Raw genomic sequence first — 18,044 nt, 5'->3', positions numbered from 1 at the left:
GGCCTTGGAGAGGCACCAGGAAGTGGGAGGGTTTGCTGTGCTGAGACGCTGCAGGAAGAGGCTGTCGTCGCCGTGGAGATCCAGAGGCGACCATCGCCGTGACACTGATGTCATCTTCCTCCCATGACAGGACCTCCACCCCTGTACTCACACAAACATACACGCAAATACACACACACACACACTATACTATGCTGACCATACCACCCACACTCACAGGCATAGCTTGATAATCCAGTTGAACTCATGAGAACACCATGCCTAGTGGGCTACAGTGACCTTCAGTGATCTTTTCTCCTCAGTCCACTCTCTCTATTATTTTAATATTAGTTTGCATTGTATTAGCCTGGCACACTATAGAGATCAGCTCGGTCCCCACTGCTCTTCTGCTTTACAGCCAGCATTGTGTCGTCCTGGGGTTAAAATTAATTTCACAAAACAGACATGGACTTAGAGGACTTATTTTTTCACCTAATATTTGGAAAAAAAATAACTTGTGTTATAAACAATAATAACAGTGTGGTATGAAAGTACATAATAATGTAGCCTATAAGCTAGAAGAGTTTTGCCAGTATGTCTCCAACTGGAGAACTGTCAGTCAAAACAATAGATTATATAAAGCTCATTCTAGATTGAAATTCAACATGGAGAGTGGCAAACAATGTTGCATATTCCCAGTTAGCAAGGTATAAAAATTAGTTGTGAATAGGAAGTTTATGAAAGGAAAACATACAAGTTGACCAAGGAAGACTCCGAAACTCAAAGCAATATACTTTGAAAATAAATTTTAAATATACTTAACCAAACAATGAAAATCAAATGGGTGGAAACACCAGTTAATGCCAGTGTCAGAACTGTAAGAAGTCTGCTGAATGAAATATTAACCCCAAACATAGACCAGAACTAACACTAACTAAACAAAAGGAAAAATGGTTACTGGGGGCTAAAGCAATGCAGTAATTAACAGTGGTTGGTTCACATTGGCGAAGGAGATGATCCAGAACTTTAGTTTGGTGCCGTTCTAATGAGACATATAAAGATGACAGCGTTTATTAAACAAGCAAATTGCTGCAGACTTTTACAATATATGGTTGCATGTGAAGACCAGGGGAAATGGCAAACAATATCTAAACAGACAATGCATAGGTACATTACACTGAGACTGTGGCTGGTGGAACCAACTTGAAATGTCTTGTCATTGTTAAATTTCTACCCCTTTGTCAAATTTAGGCCCGAAGTGGAGAAACTTTTGGTACTCTGCAAATTTTAGGTTGATGATGACTCTACTTGACCTATAAAACATGTTTAATTTTTAAAAATGTAATGAATTTATTTAAGGTATTTTCATGAGCCTTTAACTAAAACTAGTGCAATTTCTGTGATTTATTTATTTGCAGGGTGAATGTTCTCGTAATATAGTGATTTCAAAATTTTTGCCTGGCATTGTACATATTTCAGCTCCATGTTTTACTGCACAACTTTTCAGAAATCCCAATAAGTAAAAGAATTGTAGTCATGACATTCGGTTACCGTAAATTTTAAACATAACTTATAAACTACTACTTGGAAGCTCCAAAGCTGTAACAAAAAAGATTTCTGATTTATTTCTGGAAAAATAGGGAGATGATTACTTTCAAGCTTTGCCAGCATATAAACAGTAACCGAGTACACATTTCAAGGAAAAGGCAGCATGTTAAACAGTGAAATGCTTCAGCTGTTCTCAAGCAAAAGTAATTTAAAGGTAGTAATAAAAAGTGGACAGTTCCTGGACAATTCGTGAATCATCAATTTGAAACACTTGAAATATAATGTTACTTTACACCCACCATCCAACCATGTGCACTGTATTACTCCAATTCTGATCTTGCTTTAGTTCCTGATCTGTTTTGCAGACTAGAACAGGACAGAATGTTATTGTGCACGTACATATGTCCATTGGTCATTTAACACCATGTCTGCTTCACAAAAGAATTATATGCTGAGAAATTCTTAAATATATAAATATTATTATGAATAATGTATTTAATTTTATAGGGGAGTGTTCTGCCATGGAAATGAACTGGAATGGCCCTTTCCCATCCCATCTGGTCTCCCCTCCACATCCTCTGGCTTAACTCAGCAGGTACGCTGTAAACACACACACACACACAGTGACACAGTCCTTCTGGTTTCACTCCGAGGGGACCTAACCCCTAAAAAATCCGTAAAGGAGTCAGCCCGCAGGGTCTGTTAATTTTCACACAAACACACCGAGTGAACAGAATTAAAGTCACACCTACAGCAGGTAAAAGCTGCATCTGGATATAAAATAACCACTTTCAAAACAGACCTCGCAAAGAAGTAACAACTGCTAAGCGCTCTGTAGGAAAATCACCTCAATACTCAAAAATCATTTATGAACAATGCCATATTGTTCATAATCAGGTCCATTATTACAGTGTCAAACACACAAACATGTAGAAATAGTAATATTATATTTACATTTTTTATTTGTAGATTGTACAAACTCACTACATAGTCCATTTCTAATTTTAAAATCATTAGCAATATCAATTTTTCCCATTTTAATTTGCTTTACTGTGATAATATAGGCCTTATTCCACAGTTAATCATATTACTAATGAATCCTATCAATTGCAGCTTACCTGAAGTTGTGTAAACACACAGTTAGATATTGTGCTTGCTTATGTATTCAAGAATCCACGTTTTTCTCATTGACCCTCTGCTGAATTTAATGAGCTACAAGTGAGAAATGATTAATACAAAATTACATCATGCTTTTATCAAAGAAACCTTCTTCAAATACAATAATACTTCAAGCTATTGATTATGACAGCAAATGTTTTTAATCACCTAAAATAACTGCATATGACAGAGTCAAAGAGCCTCTCACACAAGCACTCAAGTAATGGTAAAGAGTTCACTCCAGTCCATGAGTCAGAGATCCACTTCAGGTTTTACAAACAGCTGTAAACTCTTACCGTGTTGTTTTACAAGCACATTTACTTCTCTCTTCTCTCCCTTACTCTAACCTCTTCACCAGTCTCCTTTACTAGAGATCTGTCACTCCATTCTTCACTGCTTTAAACACACACACACACAGAGAGAGAGAGAGAGAGAGAGCTTTACTCCTGTAGATTTTGTAATATTCAGAACCAGGAAAAACATGACATGCTACAGGTCCACAATTAAATATGCTATGTTTTTGGTTCCTTAAAACACTTTTAATCGGTAAAGTACCCAGATCATGTAAACCCTTGCTGATATTTTATTAAAAATATTTTTATAGTTCCAAAAATTAAAAATGGAAATTCACTCACAGAATTTTTAAAATTTTTTGGTTTTTGAGTTTTTGTGACATATTCAGCCTTCAGCAGCTTCACCCTCTTGACACTGCAGTTATAAGTGTTTCAGCCTGGTCTGCTTCATGAACGAGGTGCAATACATGATGGCCAGTCCATATACGTAATTTGAACATATTTTAAACACACAAGAAGAAGAAATAAAGGGAAATTTATTTAAATTGTACATAATAGATCTAATGTTAAATCTTATTTTAGTCCATATTCTAAATGTGATTGAGCTCAGTCAAGCTTCTTTAGGCAAAAGTGCAGTACACTGGTGTCGGCATGACTCAGCGTGACTTGGCAAATCTGGAAAACAATAATCAAGTGCTTAGCATGTGTCAGGACAAAGCATCACCCCACCACAGACACACCACTGTCCCACATCCAGAGGAGCACTGGCCTTGTTTTGAAGGATTTGCACTGTTCAGGGCAGGTTGGGTCTAATACTTTACACTCAGACAGGCATGAGTCTGTTTAGGCACCACAATACTGTGTGATGACATCACACCAATAATTGGCCAATAATGACCAGAGAGTCATTAGTGGTCGGGCCAACTGTTGTCCTACATGCGTATTTGCTCTTTGCATGCAATGTTAAGCAATGTTCTGAAACCAAGGAAGTATAATGAAGAGTTGCACGCAGTGGTTGCAGTCTTGCCTCTGTTAACACTGATAAAAAGGATGATATACATGCTGATCTTAGGCCAGTTTTTACAGACCAAGAGGTTTCTCCATCTAATCAGTGAGATTAATTCTTTCCTGTGTTCATCCTCATGACCTCTGATTTTTCTTGCATGAAATAATAATCAAACAGAATAGTCAAAATGGCAATTAAGGAGAAATTATTCTTTTTTCAGAAGCTATAGATGATAAGTTATAAGACAACAGGCTTATACCCCAAACTAAAAGAGCTGGCTAAAATGAGGAAGAAAGAGATATGTTCAAAACCAATGAGCTGTGTGTAGCTCATTATAATTTAAACTAAACTGGACATTCTGAACAGGGCTGTTTAGATGGAGAGAACGCTGCTGTGATGTTTGATTCTTGTGGTATTTTGACCACATGTATGTAACAGAGGTTTCATTTAGACCCAAGAACTGTGTTTACTTGTGGAAAAACTGGTAGAATATGTCCCCTTTAAAATGTATAGAGAAAACGACTCTTAATAACCACAAGTCTCACTGTCAGATAAACAAAGCTTTCCTTTTTGAGAGATCAAGGCTATGGGTCTGAAATTGTCTGAAACCTTTAAGTTTTAAGAGTAAAAGACAAAAAGAAGTAATCAGATAAATCAAAGACGTTTTGGTGTATTCAGTACAGTAAATTGATCACCCCAGAACTTAGATGTAAACATCACTGAAATATGTCTGGGATTAGTTTAACTTTCGAGAAGCATAAAGTGAACAACTTTTAAGACTGAACTATATTAGAAATTAGAAAAATATACTGAGACTTCTGTTAAATTATCTGTAAAATGTGTCTTAATTTCCTGACATGGAAAATAAAATATTGATGAAAAGTTTATTAAACAATAATGTTCATTTGAACAAATTGTAATGCCCACTTTTATTTATTCATGAATCTTCTGTAACTTAGTCCAGATCCCATTCAGACGCAGACACAAGGCAGGAATGCACCCTGGACACTGGAATGCACCCTGGTGTCCAGCAATGGACAGGGCATTGTCCATTACAGGACACCACATACTCACCCACATAGATAATCACCTGAGGCAAGTATTGAACACATGACTCTGAGTCCCTTGAGCTCAGTGGCAGAGACACCACCTGTTGTGTGACAGTGATACCCTCAGATTGTGCTCTTTTTTGTCTCAAATGTTGTATAACTAGATAAGAACATAGAAAAGCCTTAATATAAAAATATGTATTAAAAACATGAGATACATTACACAGACTGAAGGAGTTATTTACAAGTGTATTGCACCATAGACAGCCTCCACAGTTGCTCCTTAGAAATGAAGCATATTTAAGATGGTTTCAAAATGTTTTGGCTAAAAAGCCTCAGTTTGTAATGCTCTTTTATTTTGTTATTTATACCTCATCATTGCTTGACGAAACATAAACTCCATAAACACAGAAATACTATAGGGTCACAACAACACCCAGAGAAACTTGAAGTGAGCAGTTAATGCCCTTATTTTTGTTGTGTGTATTTCATAGGATTTTAGAGTTTGCCATGTAAAGCATATGCTGATTAAATTTGCTTATTAACAGACAAATAATTAGAGCTGATCCCTGCATCTCATTATACATTAATTAGTATAATTATCACAGCCTTGCTTGAGTTCTTTTGTCATGATGACAAAAAGATGTGTTAATCTGTTCTTTCAGGGAAAAGGTGTTTTATATGTGTGTGTGGTGCTACAAATGGTTGTCTTTTCACTGCTATGAAAAGACGGAACCCCCCACACACAACACACACACACACACACATAATCCAGACAGATGGCTAAAGCAGTGATCCTAGTCTCAAGTGTGCTTTTTTACCCCCTCGTTACCTTCTCTAGTAAGAGAGGGAAACATGACTTGCATTACCAAGACTGGACACATCAGACCGACTCTGTGGACTGGTATTTCACACTGATTAAATAGACAACACATTATTAGTTTGACCAATAAAAAAAAAAGAAATCAAATGTACTTATTTACTTCCAGTGATGGCGAACTGCCATGACCTGTTGGTTTAGCTTTGTGCCAGAGCTGTAAGGATAAAGTAAAGGCTATCAATTAAATAAAATAGCTTTTAGCCTACAAACTAGAACCGCCTACTGCACATGTAACTCATTGCAGAACTGTGTCGTGCCACACTGTGTGTTATATGATATTAAATTGATTTTATTGTGATGTTACAAGAATAGCACATGGAATATTCCAAAACTATCAGCATTAACCTGATTTTTTTTGTATTATGTCCAAACATTCATGTTTTTGACAATAATGTTAAAACCGTGCAGTCTTGGAAAAACCACAACCAAGTCTATTTGAGATTAATTAGAATTGACTCACTCTGAGGCAATTGTGTGATGATTTAGGCAGGTTTTTTCACATCGGTATGAAAAAACAGGTGGGATATAATCCTCCATTACCTGTTAGCAACCTTAGCCTTGAGCTGCAGTGCTAACCTATAGACACCAATCTTATGTTGGCTAATTGATTACATGTAAGATAAGGAGACATTCGGGCATATTTTATTATTCATAATCTATTCCTATCCATGGTAAATGGAAAGGTTTTCAATTAGTATTAACCCAGGAGAATATAACTTGTGTCCAGAAATCCGTTCCCATGAATAAGCTTGAAAAGCACTGTCACGTCTAGAAGAACTTCTTGAAGTTCTATTGTCTACTTTTGTCATTTAGTCGGCAGAGAGGCATAGAGTGGAACAAAGAACTCTTCCTCCAGGGGATGTGGTTATTGGACCACAGAGTACAAGTGAGCAAAGCATAATCAAACAGACAAATTAAACAAGTCAGTGTAAAACACTGCACTAAAGTGAGAAGATTCAGAAGTTAGACTTAACAACTAAATGTACAGCATGTTGTAAATACTCAAGACATGACAGACTGAGTAACATGTCATAAAGCGCATTAGACAGAAAGTAAATGCATATAACAGTGACTAAATTATAGGACAGTATCACTTGGACAGGATTATTGAATGTTTTCATGGGTGCTGGGGAAATGTGACACTCACAAAGGCACTCGTCAGGTTTGTCATATATTTAGCATAAATTGTTGTAAAGGATCAGCTAACAGTATGCTGCCGGATATGTTAACTCAGAATGCAGTGTCCACGTGGGGTAATTTTGCGGACATGGGGGGAAAAAAGGCCAGTAATCAGGAGATAAAGACAGCAGTGTAGTGATGAGTGTGCAGAACTGTAGATACCCACACATCCCATTCGTTTGTGTGTGTGTGTGTGTGTGTGTTTATGTTTTAGGACAAAAAATGTCCTAAAGAGAGCCAGAGAAAAACAGAGTTAAACTACAAAAATAACACATATTCCTATATTTTTCTTATTTCCTGATTTTTCTTATTCTTTGATTTCTTATTTAATCATTTACACATATTTACCTACATATCATTGCTCTCTACTGAAACGTCTTAGTAACTTTATAAAAGATAGAAAAATATTCTTAAATTTCAGTCAGAATCAATATATAAAAATTTTATTCCAGGCTATTTTTGAGCATTTCTGTTGAAATGTCCATATTTATCATGAATTTTTCACTCAGTTTAAAGGACAACTGTTCAAATGATATAGTAAACTACATGACATCACCAGTTTCCCACGCTGCTCTGGTTTGATTGTGTTCCATTGTTCATCCAGTGTCCAGTTTGGTAACTGTAGTGAGTTTCATAGCCATACATTGTCACAAATGTACTTCCAGAGATTCTTAATCAAATTCAGATCAGGACTCTGGATTGTTCATTTAATAAATTCAAGGGTGTGCTTTACCTGTTATGCAGTTTGAGAAGGGGCAATGTCTTGCATAAACATTGACTTGCTGATTGGGCAGAGAAGGGGCCGTTGGTTGGGGAAGGAGGTTATGCTAAACATTACCATTCACCTTGCCATGTTGCTCTATAAAGAGGCCCATCTCCTGCTGAAGAAACCTTCCCTGGAGATGATGCCTCCTTCTCTTTAAACTTTATGGACTGCACACACTTTGGGTTCAGTCTTTCCGAATAATGAATACAAGGTCTCCCTTTACAAAATTCAGAAGATGGTATACTCACCATTGCTAGCTCTCCAGTCTGTTTGTGTGCTCAAAGTGGGTCTAATGTGTTGATGAAGCCACGGTGTCTGTAAATGAGTACAAAAACAAACTGTCTTAGTCTGGTATGGTAGGCTTTCTCTTGCTCTCTGCTCATGGCAGAGGTATCTAGAGATTTTTCGACAATGGCGAGAACTCCAAATGTTTAAAAGCATGAACTAAAATGAGGATTGCTCTATAAGTGTTACCCATATATAGACTTATATTTGCTGTTTCGACTCATTAGGGTGGACGTGTCTTGGGAGATGGCTAACTGCATTACTGAAAATACTACACAACTAAACAACTCATGTTACAAATGAGTTTCTGTGGCAATTCAAACAGTGAATACAAATTTAGACATGTTGAAATTCAGCTACATTCAAATAACATCATTATTTTCCCTTAAACATATCCTACCTTATAAGATGCTGAGCCGAGGACTGCGTTTCTCAATAATCATAAACGCTCTCTTTAAAATTGTTCTCATACCTAAAGACAGTTCAGCTCTGTCCACGCAACAGGCTTCTCAGCAAATAATAGTCTATAATTTAGAGTCTTGAGAGTCTTGTTTACTGCAAAGTCTTTCAATCACTCTGGAGCATCTCTCCATCATGCAAAATGATTACATGTTTTGGCAGAAAAACATGGTTTGTCAGAATGTTAAGTAAAATTAGCACCAGTATCTGATTAGCAACAGTAGCACAGTTATGCTGGATAATTCTCAGTGTTGAAGTGACATTAACGTGGTATTGATATATTAGTGGTTGTTGTACTGTTACAAGTGGATAAGAACCAACAGTGCTGCTGAAAGTTTTACACTCTTCAGTGTCACTGCTGGACTGAGAATAGCCCACCACTCAAAATATCCAAAAAACATCATCCAGTGTTCACTGATGAAGGAATAGAGGATGACCAACACAATTTGTGCAGTAACACAGGTGGACCAACGAGGTAGGTGTGTCAAACTTAGTGAGAGTAGCACTGCTCTATCTCATCCACTCCTACCAGCGCAACACAAAACCAGCACATCAGTAACACTGCAGTGTTACGATCCACCACTTAAATCATACCTGCTCTGTGGTGGCCCTGTGAGGGTCATGAACTTTGAAAAACAGGGTGAAATGGGGCTAACAGGTATGCAGAGCAACAGACGGACTCCACCATGTTATTACAGAATTGAAAATTGAACCTGTATGGTGAGTGGTGCTGGGAGAATGGACTGTGAGTGTAGAAACAAGGTAGTGTTGTTATGGCTGATCGGTGTATATACACATTTATTTTCTGTACTATCTTCAGCCTGTTCAGGGTCACACTGTGTCTGGAGCCAACTCTGAAACATTGGGTGCGAGACAGAAAAACACCACTCCACACATTCAAAGTGACAGGCATGTACACACACCTATGGACACATTGGTACACCCAATCCACCTACCGACATATGTTTTTGGATTGTGGGAGGAAACCAGAGCAGACGAAGGAAACCCACAAAGACATGGTGAGAACACAAACTCCTCACAGACGGTGACCTGAAACGTGGTTTGAACCAACAACCCCAGGACCCTGGAGCTGTGTGGCAGCAACACGAGAGTAGCACCACTGTACCACCCCACTACATATGGGGCAAATAATGACATGTAGTTTATGTTACACAACAGGCATGTTTATTACCCTTACATATAAAAAGAAGTGTGTCTATATCTGTGTTTTGAGCACATGACTGGGGAGGTTCCACATACACACGAATATCAGAGAATGCCAGCTCACCTCTGACTAGAGGTGCAGAGATGGTCGTCCTGACTTCATTTTTCCTATTCACTGCATCTTGTGTTCTTTCACTCCATTTGTCTTGAAGAGTCTCATTAATTCTTCATCTTGAGGGATCAGATCTTTCTGTGAATACTGAGGGAATGAGTCAGAAACCCCCCTTGCACACACACTCACACACACAGTGTAAGGCGCACATACAAGGTACTTACACAGGAAGTCACGTATCCAGTCTGCTGTGTGCCCACACAAAACCACACACAAATACACACTCACCTACTCAGTACACAAGCAACAAGCATGCAGATAGAAGCACACACAACTGTCACATTACACCACTCACTGAATATTCCACTCCAGTTCACACACATACACACACGTTCACACACAGATTTTCTGAGCAGCCGGTAGGTAATTCCATTTTTATTCCCTTGAACATAAAAAGCATATTAATATTCCTGCAGAATGTTCACACACACACACACAGAGAGAGAGAGAGAGAGAGTGCATAAAAGCTGGCAAATCACTTCTCCTCACACCTTTTCATCTGATTCTCTCTCTCTCTCCTTGGATAGACAATATATCAGCTTCATTGATTCTGTGTTTATCAGTGGTCTATTGCTTGGGTGGCCACATTAAATATTTAAAGTGTCTCACAAAGCTCTGGTACAGAGCACAGGGGACTCCTACAGCCACTAGCTGAAGCGCTCTTTCACACTCTCTTTCATATACACACACAAAAAACATGCTACCTCTTTTTTACTGAATGTCAATGTTGTTTTGTAGGTATGGCAGCAGAAATACTATCTTTTCTCCAGGCTCTCTTCCTCTTGTCCATCAACTCTGTGATTCTGTTTGCCACTCTGGGGCAAAGGAAAAAAAGCTGCAGGCTGGAGAAAGGATGGGATCTGAATGAAAAAACTGGTGTTATTTAAGGCAGATGGATGATATGTTTGTTGAAATATTGGAGTAAGCAATAAAGTCAGGAAACAACTGTGTTAAATAATGTTGTCCAACATGACAATGTGTTTCATGTAAATTGATTTCTAGAAAGAAAATGAGTTCCATATTATTGGTAGGATCAGGGGTGGTGCCAAAGGTACCTCTAGAAAAAATATAAAAAGAAAGAAAAAAGAACCATTTAAGTGCAGCTGTGTTAATGCAGGGGACTGAGAACTGAACTGGCCCTGACCTAAACTAACATTCAGAATTAGCATGTGATGGTTACATTGTAATAACATGTCCCATTGTGTTTGGGTTCTGGTAAAGTCTTTGCATAGAATAGGTATTTGGGAATTGTCCCGCCCACTCAGCCGAAACGCAGAGATACTGGTATACAGTTTGTAAAGTTAAGGTGGGTATTTTTTTACCATGGGTTTCCGTACTTTGAAACGGGGAGGCTCAAATGCCTGCTTGTTCCTGCTGTCCTTGTGGTGATATGTGGGAAATATTACACCATGTAATTCAAGTGAAATTTAGTTTTTCTAATTGTATAATAGTATAGGTAATTATCCCACTACATTAAAATTGTACATTGCACATGATTAATGTACTATAATGCATACGTGAAACAGAGAATTATCCAGTGGTAGCATTTCAAAATCTTTAAAGGTGTTCAGCAAAAAGCCCAGTATAAACCGAAAGAAAAATGGGATAGATAACAAAAAGGCAGTACAACAATTATGATACAATTATAGCATTGTAGTTTGTTAAACTGAGCATGACTTCCTTGAAAAAATGAGGAACCCTTGAGAAGTGTTGAGAACTCACAGAACGGGTATGGTTCTGTGGCTATGCATTCAGTTATTTGTACATAAGGCCAGGAATGACACTTTTGATAGGGCCATCAAAAAACAGGTAAGACAGTGTGTAGAATAACTGCTAAACTTTGATAAAGGTACACCTAAGCAATGTGCCAGCTGGAAATAACTTTCCCCTTTGTCTGAATCTATGATATCTTTTACAGCAATGTTATTAATTGTAAATTATTTGACTGGTTAATCAAAGTTGGCTGTATGCTAGGAATGAATATTGATATATATTGTTGCTACTGGTTCAAATCAATTTGCTTCTTTTATAAATGCCAGTCGATCTTTGCATTGTGTTCCTTTATGATAAATGAGTTAACAGAATTGTTCCAGAATTACATGGAATAAAATCATTACTGAAAAACTAATCTCTCACAGCTCAAATTTTAAATGAAAAGCTTGTGATCTGAAGTCGTGTTGGACTGTGTCTTAAATTCTCAATTTAACACAGTAAAACTGAATTCTGTGCTGCTTTTAAAACATGTTAATTGCAGCATTTTTTGTATAGGTGTTTTGATCAGTCTTGTAAAAATACTGTTTCACAGTGGCTAGAGGTGTAGACCCAGGGACTTCTGGAGATTTTAAGTGCTCTCAGGAGAACTGAACGAATAGAGAGAACGAGAAGGTGGAAAAGAGGATGTTAGACCATAGTTGTATTTGGGAGTGGTGTCAGAGTAAGAGAGAGAGAAAGAGAGAGTGAGAGAGAGAGAATGAGAATATGTGAACAACATTCCAGGCATTCCAACAGCACTCAGCAGACTGGACGAGACGGCAGCACCATAACAAACACACGCACACACAACCAGTGTTACCATACACCGACTACTGCTGCTATAGTGTCTAATTGTGCTTTTTCTGAAATATTTCAATGTGACATACTTTAAACTTCATTTAAAGAAACAGATATGTTTCACTTCACTCCAAAGCTGTGGGTGGATCCTCTGAATTCCACCCTGTTCAAAACACAATGGCATCTTTCACAATAATAAGAATGTCATAAAAGACAGGGTGCTACATATTCACACAGCATGAAGCTAAACTGGAGCAAACAGTGCACTCAGAATATGCTTACACTGCCAATGGGAATTCTCTTCTGTCATTCACTGGGTTTAATGTGTGCAGAGGATGAGGGCTCAAATATTGTGTGCTGTAAATAAACACTCAACACAGGCTACATCATCCCTCCCACCACACCAAAAAAATAGAGATTTTTCCTTAACATCAGCTTTTTGTTAGCATTCAGTGACAGTAACAAGACATGCATAATCATTTTACTGCATCAAAAATCCAGTTGAATACATTTTCACTTTTGCCGGGGCAGGCTGAGAAACAGTTCCAAACACAAGTCCAGCACCTAGTAACTGAATCTAGAATCTTTGGTGATACATCAAAATTATGTTAAGAATATCCAGGTTCTGTCCTGACCCTATATGTAGGCAATGAAGATACACTGATATTTTAAGTGCTGTACATTAAACTGTCTGAAAGGTGTTTACTTTTGTATTCCTGTATTGTGTTGTATACAACATTAACTTTACATTTAACAAGTGTTCATAATCTGCTATGCTTAATACAATCTAAAAATGTAAGCTTCCCTTTTTGCCATTAATCTCTGTACTATACAATATTTTGATTATTGATCTGCAGTTTAGTAAAATCAGTGGTTTAGTGTTGAACCATGAACACTAAAATAACTGTCTTAATTGTTTTAACTGCTTTTCTGTATGACTGAAAACTTCTCGTCAAAGCTCCCTTAAAGAAAACGGTTCTATAAAGAACCAAAAATGGTTCCACTAATACGAGTTAAAAAAAACAACTTGTTTTTACTAGATAGTATCGTGTTGGAAGAAGAGTAACCGCAGGTCCTTATCCACACCGGACTACATTCCACTCCGGGTTTTAAACAGAGTTGGTTATCACTCAGCTGGCATTATTATTTATGTTCCCACCCGTATTCGAACAAACCTTAATTGGATTGGCTAGTTTAGTCCCGCCTCCTGTCCTACGATTGGTAAGTCGTGAGTATCCCCCTCTGATTTGCGGGCGGGGTACGAGTATTAGCTTCCAGCCAATCCGAGCGCAGGTGGGCGGCAGCTTCCTGAAAACGGGTGCGGAAAAAACCCAAACGCTCTCGGCTTGTTGTCCTGATATCACTCCGCTGCCATGGAGGAGGGGAACGCTTGATTATTGTGATGGTGGCAAGTCTGGGGACTTTTTTGTGATTGTATGAGAAATTGCACACCTTGTTTCACAGGAGCGGAGGGTTTGCAACAGGCCACGAAAACAAACTGAAACAACAACAAAAAACTAATGACATGCAAGTTCACGAAACTACTACTGTGGAGCGTGCTCGCAGCAGGCGGCGAAACTTTTCTCTCGCCTCTCCACAAGGACAACAGAGCAGGGCGAGAGGCGCTGTGTGTTTCTGGTGGCGGCGGTGGTTGTGATGATGATGATGATGATGATGGTGGTCGAGAGTAACCTCCGGATGTCTCACGCGTTAGGGGTGAGAGTGTAGCCTTCCGAGGGGGGGTGGGGGTGGGAGGGTTGGAGGGATTTTTTAAGGGGGGACACAGAAAGAAAGACGGTGGACTGACCCCTGGTCCTGTAACGTTACTTTCTGTGTTTGGAGCGATTAGTGGATGGCTTGCTCGCTGCTATTTCAGCTTTGTGAATGCTTTCGACAAATCTGCTCTCCAAAGTCCCCGGCGCTTTCTTTCTCTCCGGCTCTCTCCCCGATCCCCGGCCAAACGGAGCCGATTTTGGATAGGGGAGAGGGGGGAGAGAGAGGAGTGTGTGAGTGACTGAAAAGAAGAAGAATCTTTTGACCTAATAATCAAAACAAGAATACAAATCATAACAAATAAAAGTTCTTGCGCTGTGCACGCACAGATGATGGGAGATTTCGCCAGCCCTGCTACCGCCAACGGCGGAGGCAGCCTTTGCATTAACACCACCGTGAACCTGAACGCGGCTCTGGGCTCCGGTGGAGGCGGCGGAGCTAACAGCGTTAGCGCCGCAAACAGCAGCTCCAACGCCGGCGTCCCCAAGCACAGCACCGTGGTGGAGCGGCTTCGGCAGAGGATCGAGGGCTGCCGGCGGCACCACGTCACCTGCGAGACCCGCTACCAGCAGGCGCACGCCGAGCAGCTGGAGCTCGAGCGCCGGGAGACCGCGGCTCTCTACCAGCGGAGCCTCGAGCACCGCGCCAAGAAAGCAGCCAGCGGCGGCGGAAAGCACGGAAAACAGTCGCAGGAACAGGACACTGCCGCCGAGCAGAGGACCAACACGCTCATAGCGGTGAGTTTACACGGAATACTTAGTGATAACCTTAAGGTCGCATGCAAAAGTTCGAACACTAGTCAAATGACTCGTTTTGTTGAGCACATCATACAGTGGTGAAACTTTAGGGCAGTTTTTCTTCGTGTTTGAAATATTGGAAAACACTGAACAAAGATAATGTATGTAAGAAGATGTGTGTTTTCTTATGTTCCCAAGTACATTAAATTTAGTACGCACTAACCGTGCAGAAGTCTGTTCTGGAGAGGATGTGTAACTTGCCTATTTTAACTGGGAATCCCAACAAAACACGTCCTTTCTCCGGGGCGCCCAAAAACTTTTGCATGCGACTGTATAAAGTCAGCCCTACGTTTGGCTTATCTTGCAGGGTAACAGTTAACATGGCTGTGATTGCAACCGTGCAAGGTTCGTCAAACTTATCTCTCGTACTGCTGTTTTGCACTTTCGAAAATGGCAGGGAGCACTACCTGACTGCTGCCCGCGGGACTGATCCTTTCGATTTGAACACAGCACACTATCACCTTTTACACGGCGAGCTTCGACCTCATTCACCCAGTGCAACGTCTCAGTGATGGTGTTCGTAATATGCTAATAGTTTAGAGTGACTTGAAGCTTTTTAAGCAATTTTCCCTCTTATTAGTTTTACCTTGTTTAAAAGTTGTACAGCGGTTGTACGTTACACACACGGCTGTGATGTCACTCGTCTGTTCTCCACCTACTTAGCTATTTACTTACAACTCACTGCCCTCTACGAACTAGTTATACACGTTTTGTCGAATGTTTTTCCAAACACTATTGCGTTTTAACGATTTCCTTTTCCTAATATACGTGTTGATAGGTGTTTCCCTACCTTTATCAGTCCTGTATCAACCTTTAAATTCGATATCTATTTGGTCTGTTTGGGTCTAAATGTTATCATTTGATAAACCGTCAATGTGGCGTTTTTGTTTAATGGTATTTAATCTCGCATACCTTTATCTCATTGGTTTGAGGGAAACGTATATTGTGAGCTGACTGGAGAAATTACGAACTGCTAATGTTACACATCTCCACAGAAAAAAAACCGTTAGCTTCGAACCCTCGCGCCAGTTAACATTAGCTAATGAAGCTAAGCAAATTTTAAACGGATAAATAATTGATTAACTTTGCTTGAGCTAAGACTACAAGCTGTACCAATTTTAAGTTAGTTTCAACACTCAGTCCGTTGTAAAAGGTGTTTAGTTTGCTTGGTGTTTTTTTATACGTATCTCAAACTCGCCTTATGTGCTGGTGGGTGGTCGGTTCGTTGTAGAAACGTTAAGTGATTTCTCACAGTCTCTCTGAAGTCTGAAGGCGACGGACGGTGGCGATGCTAACTGGAGGAGGACCTCCCTCCGAGCAGTGTGGACATTACACCGAGCCCGGCCATTAACTGGTGGCCAACAAATGCTTCAAATTGAAGGGATTGCTGCTTAAAGAGACCGCAGCCCCCCTTTCTGTTGGTCTTTTTTTTCTTTCTCAAGCCCCAACACGGCAGCTAGGTGGCTGTATCAAGTCGGTTTAAGGGTCCTAAGCTGCAACAAAATATCACAGAATCAGTTCGCTGAAAGAAGCAAAATCACAGACCCTAGATATCCAGTCTTCTTACCCACATTTTGGTGATGTTAGGTTAGCAGAAATATGACATTACTCCATGTTCCCTATACACATTTTTTTCTGAAGTTGACATGCTTAAGTTTGCTACGTTTAAAATACTGTGGAGAAAAATATATGTTCCAAATATTTGTTTATTGCTTTACACTAAATCCCATTAATTAGGCTCTGTTTGTAATGAAACATATACACGGTGTCCTCTAAGTACTGCCAATATCTAAAATAAGCCCTAAAAATTATAATAATAAATCTGCCCATTTTACCCACTCCTAGATGACAGTTATATGTGTGAAATAAACTGGCTGGTGCATATTTTCAGATGTTATTCATGTTGATAACAGTATTACACTAATGAAATGGTTAGCTTTGTTGTTTTTATACATTTTTCAAATTTTCAACTAAGGTCACAATGCTGAAGAAATAATCGACTGTGGGATTCTTTTACACGATCTGAGCTTTCATGTAAAAATTATGTAGTTTTGGTCATTTTTAGGCAGAAGCTCAGTCCACATCCAGCATGTTGTGTGTCTCCTGTACCTCACTGGAAGGCCACAAGATGCTGGTCTTGTTTATCATAATCTCAGACTCTTGAGAATGGCTTCTTGTAAGCAATTTGTAATGTTTGTAATATTCATTTCAACATGCAATTACAGTGGGCACAGAATCATCATCTTTTGCCAGTCTCTGGTGGCCACAATTTACAAATCTGTATTTTATTTATATATGGGAGAGAAGAACAGTAGATATATCTAAAATACATTAGTGTCTAGCATGTAATAAAGAGTTTGGGCTTTCAGAAGAGCTTTCATTCTTTTTTTTGAATGCTGTCTGACAAGTCCTGTGCTGAGTGTAAGGGGATATTAGCAAAACAAAAATCTTCAGTTCTTTAAGGGATGAAGGAAGAAGACTTTTCATAAATGTTTAATGATATTAAAAGCTGTTTTACTTCATCCTAGTGTCTTAGGGTTGATAGGGGTAGCATTATCATTATTGGGAAAAATGGTATTTACATACACAGGCACTGTAATATGACCTCATATTTCTTTGCTATTAAACAACCATTTTGACACAATGTTAGTCCCTATGACACTCACAAGATGTAGTCTATGCAAAGGGCTAATACCCTGTAAACCAGCTGGCAACAGATATTGTATGAAAGTATTTCTCCATAGGTAACCAAAAAAGAATAGCAGTTAAATATTACTCTTTTTTTCCCCCAGTGATATGCAATCAATGTCCCCCCAATGAAGTTTGTAGAAGAACAATGTCATGATTTAAGGCAGTGACTTTCAAAACAGGGACCACCACCCTATCTCAGAACACAAAGGGATAGAAGAAAAATGCTGGCTGCCTGTGGCCTCAACAAATTGGTTTGAGGGGAAAAAAAAGATTTCAGACATTGTTCCCTTGACAT

At 39.2% G+C, this 18,044-nt stretch overlaps 1 protein-coding gene and 2 long non-coding RNA genes across 7 annotated transcripts in view; 2 read left to right on the top strand and 1 right to left on the bottom strand.

Moving 5' to 3' along the window:
* Window positions 1-7: 7 nt before the first annotated feature.
* On the bottom strand, window positions 8-16,772 carry LOC136705335 (uncharacterized). Of its 4 annotated transcripts, none has more exons than XR_010804049.1 (7): window positions 16,257-16,772; window positions 9,891-10,798; window positions 8,107-8,173; window positions 3,321-3,423; window positions 2,982-3,078; window positions 2,646-2,739; window positions 8-141 (listed from the first exon to the last, which is right to left on the bottom strand). It is a non-coding gene; the product is annotated as an uncharacterized lncRNA (long non-coding RNA). The 4 variants fall into 4 exon arrangements; XR_010804052.1 differs by lacking the exon at window positions 8-141 and adding an exon at window positions 2,019-2,127; XR_010804050.1 differs by lacking the exon at window positions 3,321-3,423 and having other exon boundaries at window positions 2,982-3,081.
* On the top strand, window positions 21-14,189 carry LOC136705336 (uncharacterized). 2 transcript variants are annotated; one of them, XR_010804054.1, is made up of 3 exons: window positions 21-143; window positions 2,035-2,122; window positions 10,677-14,189. It is a non-coding gene; the product is annotated as an uncharacterized lncRNA (long non-coding RNA). The 2 variants fall into 2 exon arrangements; XR_010804055.1 differs by lacking the exon at window positions 10,677-14,189 and adding an exon at window positions 4,944-5,190.
* maml3 (mastermind-like transcriptional coactivator 3) overlaps window positions 14,269-18,044 on the top strand; it is a 129,587-nt gene continuing 125,811 nt past the window's right edge. The window contains exon 1 of the mRNA XM_066678819.1: window positions 14,269-14,998. Coding sequence (XP_066534916.1) covers window positions 14,591-14,998 — 408 coding nt within the window. The 5' untranslated portion in view covers window positions 14,269-14,590. The remainder of the gene's footprint in view (window positions 14,999-18,044) is intronic.

Source organism: Hoplias malabaricus, chromosome 8, assembly GCF_029633855.1.
Source record: "Hoplias malabaricus isolate fHopMal1 chromosome 8, fHopMal1.hap1, whole genome shotgun sequence".
Lineage (NCBI taxonomy): Eukaryota > Metazoa > Chordata > Actinopteri > Characiformes > Erythrinidae > Hoplias > Hoplias malabaricus.
This window is presented reverse-complemented; position numbering and strand designations above follow the sequence as displayed.